General features: G+C 29.4%; 2 protein-coding genes across 2 annotated transcripts; one reads left to right on the plus strand and one right to left on the minus strand.

Annotated features, from left to right (window-relative positions):
• Positions 1 to 7,502: 7,502 nt before the first annotated feature.
• LOC126676824 (geranylgeranyl pyrophosphate synthase, chloroplastic-like) lies at positions 7,503 to 8,757 on the plus strand. The gene has a single exon (XM_050371113.2). The coding sequence runs from the start codon at positions 7,545 to 7,547 to the stop codon at positions 8,511 to 8,513; it is 969 nt and encodes a 322-aa protein (XP_050227070.1). The 5' UTR covers positions 7,503 to 7,544; the 3' UTR covers positions 8,514 to 8,757.
• A 2,434-nt stretch (positions 8,758 to 11,191) lies between these two features.
• LOC126679046 (glutathione S-transferase DHAR3, chloroplastic) lies at positions 11,192 to 14,006 on the minus strand. Its single transcript, XM_050373983.2, has 6 exons — positions 13,668 to 14,006; positions 13,385 to 13,475; positions 13,139 to 13,282; positions 12,412 to 12,529; positions 11,931 to 12,071; positions 11,192 to 11,593 (listed from the first exon to the last, which is right to left on the minus strand). The coding sequence occupies exons 1-6, from the start codon at positions 13,894 to 13,896 to the stop codon at positions 11,507 to 11,509; spliced, it is 810 nt and encodes a 269-aa protein (XP_050229940.1). The 5' UTR covers positions 13,897 to 14,006; the 3' UTR covers positions 11,192 to 11,506.
• Positions 14,007 to 15,146: the final 1,140 nt, after the last annotated feature.

The raw sequence follows: 15,146 nt of genomic DNA on the forward strand, positions 1-15,146 counted from the left end.
TTGATCTGGGGTTTATACTGGAGTAATTTTGTTGCCTGCACTTTATTAACAAGAGCATTGCTATTAACCCGACAAATTTAATCCATTTTGTTGTACTACCTCACGTGGCAACAAATGAGCCGATCAATTTAAAGTATGAAATTGAAGCATATATTTTTAAATAAAATGTATTTGAAATTTAAAAAAAAAAGTCAAAATCTTAATTAATTAATGCTTGGATTTCTTTTAAATATTTTTAGGCAAACGGTTTGTTTATCCTTTAATGTTTGGCATGTGGCCCGGATTAAGCCCTCGTGACAAATTTGTTCCAAATATACCATAAAGTTAAACGGCTCAATTATGCTCCTCCTCCAAAGTCCAAACAGTGTAATTTTCCGTTTCATAATAAGGGCACAATTTAAGCCATTTCAAAAACTTTAAAAATACATAAGAATAAAATTTGCCAAGAGGGACATTTATTCATTGTATGAATATTATAGGCGTATTTATACATTACTCTAAAAATATTTAAGAGTTTAAGTAAAGATTCCAACCTCTTATAGAGGAATGATGGAATTTGATTTTCCACCTCTTATAGAGGAAGGATGGAATTAGAAAATTCATGAATTGTCATATTATTTTTTCGTACCAAACAATAAATTGCGATGAATATGAATTGTATAAAATTCATTGATTTTGTTCCTCCAAAATTTTCTATCCAAACGGTGTTTTACCTCTTTTTGCCTATTAAGAAATATCATTGATTAATATTATACACTTTTATAATAATTTTCTAAAACTGATTTTTAAATTTATTATAATTAATATATTTTAATTGGTTAAACTTAAAACGTATGTAGAAACTAGGGGTGGGCATGGACCGGTTAACCGGTCCATGAGGGTGATTTGTAAACCGGTCCATTGTAATACGGTTTTTAAAATTAAAAACCTAAACCTAAAATTTTAAACGGTTAACCGGTAAATCGGTTAACCATCAAAAACGGTTCGGTTTTTCGGTTTTGCGGTTTTTAACCATATAACCATTAGAAAAATTAAAGACAAAAAAAGATAAAATTTTAATTCTATTTAATTTTTTAGCAAACAAAAAAAACCATAGAAATTCAAATTATATTAAAAATATAAATCTAAACTATCTTATGAATAATTAAGTCAATGCAAATATTTAAAACTATTATTATTTACAAATAATTTATAAGTAACATTAAAGATAGGTTTGTATTTTTTGAATTGTTTGTGGTGTTGTTCACGTCCACTTCCTGCTATCTATATACTTAAATATTCCTATTTCTGTTAAGTAAATATTTTAATAAGGAAAACAAATTTCTTTCAAAATATTTTTACATATAAATTCTCCTAAAATATAGAAATATTCCTAAATAAAATATCTATCAATATATTTTTATATTTAGATTTTATTGTGTATATTATAAAATCCATATTATTTTATAGATCATAAAATATACCTTATTAATTATTAAAAATATATGAATGTATATATATATATATATATATATATATATATATATATATAAACCGGTTAACCGATTAACCACGGTTTTTAGAAATCCAAAACCTAAACCTAAACCATTAACCATGAAAATTAAAAATCAAAAACCTAAACCTAAACCGTTGGACCGGTTAACCACATTTTCCGGTTCGGTTTTCCGGTTTCGGTTCGGTTAATCGGTTTGATCGGTTTTTTTGCCCACCCCTAGTAGAAACTGCCAATTTTTGTCTATAATGTACTCATAGAAAATGAATACTATTTTCTTTTATAAAATAATCTAAATTAAAGCATTTAATATACGATTAAATATAAAAAAAACATTATTTATAAGACAACTCAAATTAGACATATTTTCTATCATTATGGAATAGTTATTATTGTTATTGAGGAATTAGGAAAGAAAAAAAATAGTTACCTTAACTTGACTATTTTTCGTAATAAAAAAAAAACTTGACTGTTTTTAATTCAAAGCCGTCAACAAAGTATAGTATTAGAAAAAGAATCTCATAAATATATTTGATTTTTCTGCATTCCATCTTCATGGATATGACCCATTAAATGCATTAATCTTTTTTTCATAGATTAAACTCCATCAAATGAAATATAAAAATATACATCAATGAAACGACTTTTCGACACTACCAATAAAAATTGGTCCAAGCGGTAAGCGGTTTAGTATTGCTTAAGTAAGGTCTTGGGTTCGAGTCTTATGAATGCAGAAAATTTCCACCGACAGACTCACCCACCATGTCAGGTGCGCGATACTGGTCGAATCCGAATTAGTCAGGGCGAAACCCTGAAAACCAGATGGGCTAATAAAAAAAACAACTCCTCGACACTTTTGAGTCAGGCGCCATTCCAAAATCAAATGATGAGAGCTGCAAATGCAGAGATTTTTTAGCCACAGAATGGATCACCCAATTATAATAATAACATATTAAGAAAAACTATCACCTAAATAATTCTATCATCATTAAAAGAATTTTTTTTGATATTATGAAATGATGATAGTCTGTAAATAACAGCTCCTCCGTCAACGTTTAAAATCTCAATACTTCGCACATAATCGAAAATGTCAAACTCCTGCCAAGATAAAAAGATTCTGCCAACTTGATAATACATCTTCTATAGTTACTTTATTAATTTTAACAAATTAAAGGATACTTTATCTATTTTTCACCCTTTGATGAAATCATTTCCATCTAACGGTAAAATAGATAAAATTAAAATAGATATAGAAAAGCCATTAAATATGTACAGGTAAATGCATGAATCTTTTGAATTACACAAAGATACGTCAAATACTGAAACATTTTGGATTGATATTTTTGAAATTCATTAGTTTAATAAAATTTATAAATTCATAAAATATGCAATTTATTAAATATAAAATCAATAAAATTTTAAAGATATAATAATAAATTATTACAGCAATCGATTATATGATACCATTTGAAATGAGACATTTTAAGTGATCAATATTTATAGATTTTACACTATCCGTAAATATTAATAAAATTCATAGATTTTACACTATCTATAAATTTTAATAAACTTCATAGACTTTACACTATCCGTAAATTTTAATAAACTCTATAGTTTGATTGGATAAAAAAAACATAAAAGCCTACACTCTTAAAAATCCATCATTTCAACTCTTACATTCTAACTGGAAATTCTAAATACAGTCATTTTTTAAATATAGTAGATTTGTTAGAACATTATGATAAATTCATAAATTTTATGTTCAAACCAAACTATAAAATTTATAAATTCATGAATTCCATATTCTATAGATTTTACTAAACTCTTCAACCCCAATATCGATGTATATAAGATTGGTAGATTTTGACTTTCCACTCTTAAGCAGAAAATTTAATAAAAGAATTAGAAAGATGATAAATTTTTACCATTCTTAAATTTATCAAACAATTGATTTTGTTTAAATTTATAAATTGTTAAAATACATGAAATGTTTATTTTTTTATTTTTTTAATTGTCTATTTATCCAAATAAATTTGTCTATATATAATAGCATAAACTATAGAGGGAGTTTTTTTATTTACGTGTCAGTTCAAATGTATGTTATTTTATTTTTCCATAGAAGCTAAATCAAGCATTTAATTCAAGCTATATACAAATAAAATTAAGATTAAAAGCATACTATTAGTAGATGATATTTGAATGGACTCGTGGATTAATATTTTTTAAGATGGAAAAGTTTGTCGACAGTCAAAAACGGCACACTATCAACTGAATTTCAAGAACTTGGAAAAAAGTGGCACTTTGAATTTGGGAATTAAATAAATGTGTTTCCTTTATATAAGAAATTTTGTCAGAATAAATTATAGTTCAGCACAAGAAGAAAAGACACCAAGAAATATATATATTCAGCCTTTATTGATCAAATATCGGGTCTAATTTTATAATGGCTTAATTATTTAAAAACCACTCATTTTAAATTTTTGTTTACATTTATACCCTAATTTTAAAAAAGTTCATTTACGCCCTAATTTGAGTTCCTATATTTCACCTCTACACTCGAAATACCAAATTGACCTATTTTTATTTGAAAAAAATATAAAATAGTCCTTCATTTTTAACATATATTCTAATTACACGTTAAAATTATTACTAATATAAAAGAATATTCTTTCTCACAAAATTTAACAAATTATAATAATTTTTTATTTAATATATATTAATTAATCAATAAATATTTATAATTAAAACACGTAAAAGAATACCGGAAGGAGGCTGTCCCTCCTTCATAAGAGGAACAGATTCCGTGAAGGAGGAACAGATATGTTCTTCCTTCAAGAGGAGGAATCATCGTTCCTCCTTCATGAAGGAGGAACATATCAAATTTTCCACCTTTCACGGAAGGAGGACGGCGGCGGCAGTTTCGAGATATTCTGGCGGCAAGTTTGAAAAATTCGGATGGAAGGTCTGAGGAAGTCAGGTAGCGGTCCGATGGAAATATTTTTTTTTTAATAAAATAAATTAATTAATTTTTAGAATTTATTTAAACGTTTTTAAAAGATGAAGGATTTGTTTGTAATTTTTTTAATAAAAAAAGTATGAAATAAACATTGTATTTAGTTGTTTTCAATAAATTATATTTTTTTAATGTTGGGGTAGAGGTAAGACATAAAAATCCAAATTAGGATGCAAATGAATTTTTTTCTAAATCAGGATATAAATACAAAAAAAGTTTAAGGTGGGTGGTTTTTAAATAATTAAACCTTTTTAATTTGCAGACACCAGATCCGGGATGTGATATGGTTTTGAAGGATAAACTGGATATGGACAGTTCCAATAAAATTTCTTTCTGATAAATTTTCCACTTAATCTTTTTTATTTTAATGTTCTTTAGAAGAAAACATATATCGTAATTTATTATCATTAATTACTAAATTAATATAAATAACTCATTAGAAGGTTAAATTCAACATAAATCCACGTACTATTAGCATTTATTCCACTTGTTTCTTAATAAATATTTCGCATCTAATGTTGAACTTCTTTTTTGTACACCATGGTTCTTTTGTGGACGTAATTGTTAAAAAAAACAATATAGTTTCATATCAATCAAAACGATAAAGTTTCATGTAAAAGAAGATCACAAATATATAAAATAAGTACTTAAAAATTAAGTTATTTACTGAGATAAAGTGAAATAAAAGCTAATAGTTCAAGAGTTTAAAGTGAATTTAATCATATTAAAATAAGAATACAACTAATGAAATTAAGAATTTGATTAATAATGGAGTCTGCCTTCTTGATGATAGCTTAAACCTGCAATGCAAAACAAGATATATGATCAATCGGACAGTGGTTATCTAATTAGCTTTCTAATGTCTAAATCAGTAATGGGCTTGAGGAAGTATTTGCATATTCAATATTAATGATCTAAAATTACCCAACCCAAAATAAGCCCATCCAAACCCATTCAAAACACTCATTTACCATCTTTAAATGTCATTATGTTTGGGCATACTTTATATCTTTATATAGCAAGTATGGTGAATATTTTTTAGACTTGGAATATGATAGTGATTCATATTTAGTTGTATGAATTTAAATAGAAAAATAGTTTCTTATTCAATAAGAGTTATATTTTTCTTAAATAGGATTATCTTACTAGATATGAATATGTTTTCAAGTAGGAAAGGACTTCATTAAATTAAGTCTTCTAGAATTTTTATTCCGTTTCCGTGCAATCAAGTCCTTTGGCGACACACTTCGAAAATTATTTTGAGATTTACTGAATCATATGCGATTCGGCCTTATTATGGATTCGGGCGAATCTTCTTATATAGTCTTTAGTCATGGGAAGACCTTTAAGACTCGGACATTGTCCGTATTTCTTGGATTCGCTCTGGCAAACGGATCATGTACGACTCAGTTCGTTATATTTATTCTGAAATTCGGTTTCCATGAATTAAAAATGAAAGAATTTAAAAAGGCTAAGCTTTTTTAAATGAATATAGACTATTAAATTTGATAATAGCTATAATTAAAAGTTCAATATGCAAAATAGATTAAATGAAGCATTTTTAAAATATTTGGTAACAATTTTACCACACCCGATGTTTCTCTACTCTTTTCGGTGATTAAGTCGATCTAAAAACATGTATAGTTATTGAAACTGCACTAACATATGATATGAAAATAAATGAATCATTATTTGAAGAATTTACATTCAGTACGAAAAGGAATGATCAACTCAGTAAGATTCAAGCATAATTGCATTCAGTACGTGTGTTCAGTACAAAAAGGAATGATCAACTCAGTGAGATTCAAGCATAATTGCATTCAGTACGTGTGCATACGTTTTAGGAGGTATTCCTAGATAAGAATTTGTAAAGAAAAAAAATAAAATAATATTTTTTTAAATATTTCACTTTTCTGTAGTATGGGTGTAAATTCCCTTAAAAAAATTTCTCCTAAAACATAACAAAGGACCGCTAGTATAAATCTACAATGGTGTAATACAGAAAACCCTCTATTAAACCAATCATTACACCAATGAGTTATAACTCAAATATTATAAGCGCTAGGCAGCAAATTGTCAAGGTCGTGAATTCAATTCCTCTCACAAACGCTCTCTCTTCCACAATTATAAAAAAAAAAAATCATTACATTTTTTTTCATGATCAAAGAAAGTATCTATATGCATGAGACACTTTAATGATAGTAAATTAACTAGGCAAGAGGGAACAAATGTATTGAATTTGGTTTGTTGGTGCAAACAAAATTCACATAATGTAGTTATTTATGTTTTTAATTTAGTTTAAATTTCTATAGTTATATTTTAATATATATTTATTTTATTTTAATACCTTCTCCCAATTTTAATATGAAAAAATAGTCTTTGTCACAAAAGTATAATCATCCAAATGTTATTTTTCCTATTTTAATATTCCTCCAATATTTATTATTTATAGATTTATCACATAAAATAATATATTTAATAATTTTGCAATTGATTTTTTAAATTAATAATCATATAATTACTTTTAATTAATAAATATAAAGTTAGAATTAGATAAATATAAGTTATTATAGATGTAATATATATAGTAAAATCTATTTAAAACAATGTACTCATACTGAGAATATATATAATAAAAAAAGTACTATTATTAATGAGAAATTCTTGTGTGAACCTAGTTCGCCACGTAGGATTATAAACCATCCATTAAATGCATGACACGTGGCGTAATTAAATATTATAACCAATCAATAAATAGAACATTAATTAGTGATCTTTTAATTAGAATTAAATGCTATTTTTTGATTAGTTATGACATTTAATTACGTCACTTGTCATGCATTTAATGGATAGTTCATAATCCTATGTGGCGAACTAGGTTCACACAAGAATTTTTCATTATTAATAGTGTGGCAAGCTATTAGCCTACTACACGTGTCACATGTTTTCTTATATAAGCTGCAACTTTTACAATTAATCAAAAAAGCTTTCCATTAACATCAATAATAAAAAAAAGCATAACACTCATCCGCCACAAGAATGATGATGATAGTTTCAAAATCCTCCTCAGCGGCGGTTGTGGAGGCTCCTCCTGAGGGATCTATCAATTTAATACCATTTTCCGGCAACCCGTTTCAAGAATATATGGTGACTAAAGCAAAGCAAGTGAATAAAGCATTAGACAATGCAGTTCCACTTCGACATCCTCTAAAAATCCATTGCGCCATGAGATACTCTCTTCTCGCCGGCGGCAAACGTATCCGCCCAGTTTTATGCATAGCTGCATGTGAATTATTCGGCGGAGATGAATCCACCGCCATGCCAGCTGCATGTGCTATAGAAATGATCCATACTATGTCACTTATCCACGACGATCTTCCTTGCATGGATAACGACGATCTCCGACGTGGAAAACCTACTAATCACAAAGTCTTCGGCGAAGAAACAGCGATTCTAGCCGGCGACGCCCTTCTCTCGTTTTCCTTCGAACATGTAGCCAGGGCCACCAAGGACGTGTCACCTGAAAATATCGTTCGAGTCATAGGTGAGCTTGGTTCGGCGGTTGGATCAGAAGGGTTAGTCGCTGGGCAAATAGTTGACATCGACAGTGAAGGCAAAGATATTAGCGTTAAAGAGTTAGAGTATATTCATATTCATAAGACGGCAAAGCTTTTAGAAGCGGCGGTGGTTTGCGGTGCAATTCTAGGCGGAGCTGACGATGAGAGTGTTGAACGAGGAAGAAGATATGCAAGGTGCATTGGATTGTTGTTTCAAGTTGTTGATGATATTTTAGATGTTACTAAGTCATCGGAGGAGCTCGGGAAAACGGCCGGAAAAGATTTGATTACCGATAAGGCTACGTATCCGAAATTGATGGGAATTGATGAGGCTAGAAAACTTGCTGATAAATTGGTTCATCAAGCTAATCAAGAACTTGCTTATTTTGATTCTGCTAAAGCTGCCCCGTTATACCATTTTGCTAATTATATTGCTAATCGACAAAACTAAAAAAAAAATTTGGTAATTTTTATTAATTAACAATTTGTTGTACCAAATTCTCAGTTTATCTGTTGTTTTAATAATTTAATTCTAAAAAAAGATATAAATACTGTGTAATTCTTAATGATTTGGGGTTTATAAATTGGAATGTTGTTTTGAGTAACAAATTAAATCATGTAGGTAGTGCTTGCTCAATCACCTGGGAAGCAATTTTCAACGCAACAGGTTTGCAGCAAAATGAGCTATGCTTTTTTATATCATTGTTGTTGTGTGACTGCTAATAACATTATTTTGCTAAGAAAATCGTATTGGTTTAATGCATCTTTTGAATTTATAAGTTTAAAATAATAATATTAATTTATTGCTTGATAATTTTTAACTATTAAATTTTGTAATAATATGCTCACATAATGTAACACCTCATTAAAATGAAATCTTAATGAAGATATTACGATATTGCCATCATTTTAATGAGGTGTTGCATTATGAGTGGTTTAGTTTATGGATGACGTGATAAACTCAATCTACCTTCGAATTTCTCTATAAAGAGCTCAAAATTAAAAAGAAAAATTGTCTATAAATTTCTTTTTTAGAGAGAAGAGAGAGAGGATAATTTTTAAAGAGAGAGAACGACTCTTATTAATTCTAATGTTGTTTTCATTAACAAGGAGAACAGTAATCTTAGGCCTTACTTGGTTGGAGGTAAATAGATTAGAGAAGTTATACTTTCCGGGAAGTAGCAAATTTTTTTTACTTGGTTCAATTTTTATATTTTACTTCCCGGGAAGTTGGATGTTTGACTTCCTTTTGATTAGGGAAGTAACTTCCCTAGCAAAATCCAAGGAAGTAGAACTTCCCTAGCACTTTTGTTGGTTTTTCCTAATTTAACCTTAATTTTTTTTTTCTTTTAAAATTCATATAAAAATATTTTTATTTATTTCAAAAAATATACTTATATTATTTTATAATTGTTATTTATAATAAGTAAATATTTTTATTAAATATTTTATATTATGTAAAATTCAAATAAAAAATATAATTTTTGAAATTTTAATATTTAAAAACTCTCCTAAATAGTACTTGAATCGTAAAATAAGAGATAATAAGCAAAAATTAAATTATTTATTGCTCAATTTTTAAATTAAATTATTTGTTTAACAATATAAAAATTATCAAATGACATTTATGTCTTTTAATTAAAAATATAGTATATTATATTAAAATTAATTTTATACTTTCCGGGAAGTAAAAATTGAAACAAGTAACATTTACCAAACTTCCTGGGAAGTTAACTTCCCAAAAAATACACTTCCCGGTAAGTTACTTCTCAGAAATTGTTATAAAACGAACCAAGCGAGGCCTTAGTGTACTGTTATGTTACCTGCATTTCTAACAATAACAAATTTGAACTTTTAATTAGTTGACCAAATTTTCGATTATGGAGTAGATCTTTAGGAATTTGCTTCACAATAAATGTACATCATTTTTGTTTTATTTGATTTTAGATAAAAGAAAATATAAATGAGATTAAAAATTAAAATCATTATTCGATGTCATTTCAATTAAAAAAATTCGCCAAAGCAATATTATACGTTGAAGAAAAAAAATACCTCAATGCTAGACAATGCCAAAAAAATGAAAGGTTAGACCGTTTATAACCGAAATATATCAATAATGGTCAAACGTGGCAATTTAAGAAAAAAACAATTGTAAAGCTGTGAAATTAATAGATTTTTAAAGAGTTAAAAGGGAAAAGAACTTTATATATATATATGCTTTGTTCATTATTTAATAATAATATATTATCGTATTCATAGTAAAATAAAATATGCTTAGAAATTCAAGATAATTATATAACAGAATATAAAATAATATGAAAAAAAATGTTTTCTCTGCACAGCACTGTTATTTATATCTATATCTATACTATATATAAAAGCACGGATGGGGGGGGGACAGGCAAATTTACCGAATAATCCTTTTCAGTTTAATATTAAATAAAGGTTTTATAGTCATTACCTAATTAGTTATTTAATTAATCACTATTGTAATTAAAGTCTTAATTAGAATAGGTAGCTAACTTATCTCCAATTTAGTTTTAATATGTAAAAAATAACTAAATTGTCTCCAAATTAGTAGGAATACCTATCTTTTAGTTTGATTGAACTACAAAATTAAAATACTGTATTTGATCAATATATTAATATTTAAATTTCTATCTTATTATTATTTTTAAAGATATTATTAATAAAATTAAATTAATTATTTAATTATGGTTATTATAAAATCAAAAGAAGAATAAATTCAGTATGGAACAAATTTAATAACCGAATATATTATATTTACTTTAACAAAAATTCTTAACTAATTTAATATTAATTATAAATAAAAAATTGATATAATTATAATAAATTTACTAATATATTCATTGACGTGTTACGTTACGAGCCACGTGCATAGCACGTAATGCGAAACTAGTTTAGATAAAGGTAGTAATGGCCGGTACTTTATAACGGCTTTTACCTTTAGGTAGATAAAGGCCGTTCGTTACTAATGCAAAATAACAATAACACTTATGTAACAGTAGAAATAGTAACGGCAAGTTGAAAAATCCTTTAAATAAAGGCCTCTATGTAATGTAACGGCAAACCATGATGTCAACATATAACTACCATAATATCACATGATAAGCAACAACGATCAGTCAGATTAATATAGAGAAACCACAGATTCTACAGCAAGCATCTTTAGAAACACAAATACAAAAATGTCTAAAGATGATCGAGTTCTATAGATCCTTCATTTACATACACAAGATTCATGACTACTGCTTGAAAATTTCTCATTTTGTTTTGAACTTGCTGATAAATTCCACGGGACAGCATGGAAGAGCTTCATATATGTCCCGGAAAAAAAAATGTAGAATTGACCCTAGCCAAGTTCATCTATCCTCAACTACAGGTTTTCATTCCTCAAGAGAGAATAGCAGCAGTTGAAAAACACTAACCAATCACTTTCGGGCGCCAACCCGCAATGACATCTTCAGGGAGACCGCGTGTATTCACGAAGGACTCCAGAGAGAATATTGCCTGAACAATACAAAGTTCATTTTGTCATGAAGACTTTGAATATATAGAGATTATTCATATGAACAGCTCATATCATGACATTTCTGGAAAGTTAAAATAATATTGGGTATATGCTTTCATGAGAGGAACTGTATTCACTCGATTCGTTTTCAGATATTTTCATAGTAATTCACTAGTCTTTTTTTTGGTTATCTCCGCAAAACAAATACCGTAACAGGGTACGAACATGAAAGGTTTAAATGGACATCAAGCAAACAGAGCGCTGAAAGGAAAAGTATTGAAGGAAGCAATTGTCAAGGCCATTCAGATTCTGTAACAATGTTTCTAATCGATGTACCTTCATGTAGGATTTGACGTAGGGGAGCGACTCCGGAACCGACCATTTCTTAAAATACCCCAAAGCGATCTCCAGATGGTACAGCTTAGGTCCAAGAGCCAAATCAGCTGCAGAGACTTTTTCTCCATTGATAAGAGGGCCCTTCAAAGAACGAATGAAAAAAAAACTTATCATATTAATCTGCACCTTAAGAAATATGAAATTGACAAATGCAATGAAATTTAAAATCAAAAGATATATCCTATAGTGAAGCCAAATAGCCCATAGATTTGCCATTGACAGAAGCAATCATAAAATAACAAATATTGGAGCAGGATTTAGCAATCGGACGTGTGTGGTATGAGTTAGAGCAAGGTCTAAAATATCGGGGTTAGTCGCCGATATTCAAATTTCTCTCTTCTCACTTCAGTGAAAGCATTTGATGTAAATCCTCTCTTTTGAAACACATTGCTGATCTTAAAATTAGTAAAGAAAAACTCACATTTTCTTTGATATAGTCATTGAAAGCATCTAGTTCACTGAGTAATGCCTGCTCTGTTCCATCACTGGCATCTTTGCTTTTTAGAAAAGCAACAAATGTGGAGAAGATCTTTGAGCCACTACATCAAGAAACTAAAACAGCTCAAGAATAGAACCACAGTATAAATCAGAAACTGCTTTAGAAAAGTTAAACAAGAATAGAGTAACTTTTAAAAATTACAATCAAGAACAAATAGAATAACGTTAAGCAAGATATAGCAAAAGGGGTACATTCTCACAGGCTTGCATTTAATGATAAATTAATAAGCAAGCAACAACTCGAAATGCAGGAAATTACCAAAGCAAGCAACAACTCAAAAAGCAGGAAGTTGCCAACTTAAAGATGCTTAACTGCTAATGAAGGTATGTAATAATGAAAACGACTACGCATCTAGCTCAGAGCAGCATTTCTTTACAACCTGAGAGTGTGCCAGCAATTCCATCACTTTGCATCACCCAAAAGAAATGAAATTTTCAATTAATTACAAGTTAGTCAACATTTTGAAAACCTATGGTAATGGGTATATACTTACCAATAAATAAAAAAAATTATCCATGCATCTTAAGTCATGTGATTTAATCACAGTTCAGTGCAATACATTTTTTGAAGAATATAATAACCAAGCTTCAGAACATTAGAAAAACAAAAGAAAGAAAAAGCTTGAGCAGGAATATTATTAGTAACATACACTGAAGCCTTTTCGGGTGGGATTGCCAGTGGGGGTTCAGGAAACTTCTCTTCTAGTGCCTGCGTAATAACATCCGAGTCCGGAACCCATTTCTCTTCAAATTTAATTACAGGAACTTTACCTTCCGGGGTTATTTTCAAGAACCTGGACACCCAAACGAAAAGTAAACATAAAATATGAACTGAGAAAACCAAACAGAACCAACTAATAATTTATTTATGAATCTCAATTGTATAGAATAATCACCATTCTGGCTTGTTAGCGAATTCAATAAATTTCATGTCATAAGGGACATTCTTTTCCTCCAAAGTCAACAACACTCTCTGGCAAAATGGGCCTGATTATCAAAAAATATCTTACATTAAGAACTCATGTTAATGATTCAATTAGCACTAATCTACAATTTTTTACTCATTACGAATCTTACTGCTACTCAATTCAATTTCAAAATAATTTCTAAACACATGATAATTACATAAATGAACGTCAATTAATCTAAATAAACTAGCAAATAATGATAAATTCTCACAATCGCCGAGTCTATTAGGGACAGTGACGGAAGCTTTGACACAAATTTCAAGCGGTTCAGAAACGGCAGCAGACATTGCAATCTTTGAAATTCGTTGGCTGCGTCTTCTGAAAACGGCGCTGTTTTGAGGCATTCGAACGACATTGTTGAAACGGAAACCGAGAGGCAGGTGATGTTTGGCGATTGCAGATGAAAATGCAGCTGATGGTTGGATTGTTGCCGTCGACATTGTTAGTGGTGAACTGAGATAGAGTAGAGATTGGGTTTGGTTTGGTTTGGATTGGATTGTGGTCAGATATTTGCGCCGGTGCAGTTGCTTTCGGGACTGGTCTCTTCTCTGACGTGGCCTTGTTCCCACTTCATTTCTTTTTTTAAACACGTGTTTCTTGTGATTTGTGCACGTTGGATATCTTTTGTTGATGGGCCTGGACTTTTAAGTAACAGTTTGGGCTGGCTCTAATTAGGAAAAAAATCATGAATTTTAAATGAAAACAATCTTTTTATAATTCCATTCACAAAAGAACTACAGATGTATAAAATTATTTAAATAAAAATTATTTATTAAAAATAAAGTGAAATAAAATAGTAAAATTACTTAAGAATCGGTTTAGCCAAAAAAATAGGTAAATGAAAAGTAAAAGTTGTATATTTGTAATTAAAATGTAGGTATCATAGTATTTTTTTAAGAAAGAGTTAAAAATGTAAAAAAATAAAAGTTAACTACAATATATTTAAAATTTACATAGTATAATTTTTTTCTTACTTTTAGCTTCGTGGGCTAAGGTCACACAAACATTTGAATCAATTTAGTGGTCCACTTTCTATTACACTTAGAGCCTTAATTATATGATTCTTTATATTTATTTATTTATACATTTATAACAATAAATTGCAAATAATTGAATGGTGAGCAGTGTTTTAAAAACCGGACCGGACCGGACGGTCAGACCGGTTGAACCGCGAACCGGCCAGTGGTCCGGTCTGAAACTGCGAAAAACCGGATCTTTTAGTTGGACCGGGTTGGACCGGTTGAACCGGATTGAACCGGTAAAAAAACCGGATGTTGAACCGGATCGGATCGGATTGAACCGGTAAAAAACCGATGAACCATAATTTTTTTTAATTTTTTTAAATTTATCAAACCGTTTGAACCGGTCATTGAACCGGTTCAACCGGTTGAACCGGAAACCGGTGGCCTCACCGGCTCGGCCACCGGTTCGGTTTTTAAAACACTGATGGTGAGACACAAGTTCAAATAGCTTTCCAAAATAGTAATAGAAAAAGGAGCATCATGAGAATTTTATCTCAAATTACCATCATGGCTCGAGGAGCTAATGGAGACATCTCAAGTCTAAAATGAAGCAAGCATAAAAAATGCTTGAAGACTTGCAGAAACTCGACGAGATGAGCATGTTACTTCGAGCTTAAGATGAAGTATAAATGAAACTGCTCGAGGTTACTAGATGACTTGACGAACGG

This window comes from Mercurialis annua, linkage group LG4 (genome assembly GCF_937616625.2).
Source record: "Mercurialis annua linkage group LG4, ddMerAnnu1.2, whole genome shotgun sequence".
NCBI classification, from domain to species: Eukaryota; Viridiplantae; Streptophyta; class Magnoliopsida; order Malpighiales; family Euphorbiaceae; genus Mercurialis; species Mercurialis annua.

Coding starts and splice junctions, on each gene's coding strand:
- LOC126676824 (XM_050371113.2), top strand. CDS start 7,545: ATGATGATGATAGTTTCAAAATCCTCCTCAGCGGCGGTTGTGGAGGCT.
- LOC126679046 (XM_050373983.2), bottom strand. CDS start 13,896: ATGTCGACGGCAACAATCCAACCATCAGCTGCATTTTCATCTGCAATC. Junction 13,476..13,667: donor CCCTAATAGACTCGGCGATT/GTGAGAATTTAT, acceptor TTTGATAATCAG/GCCCATTTTGCCAGAGAGTG. Junction 12,530..13,138: donor CCACCCGAAAAGGCTTCAGT/GTATGTTACTAA, acceptor TTCTTGATGTAG/TGGCTCAAAGATCTTCTCCA.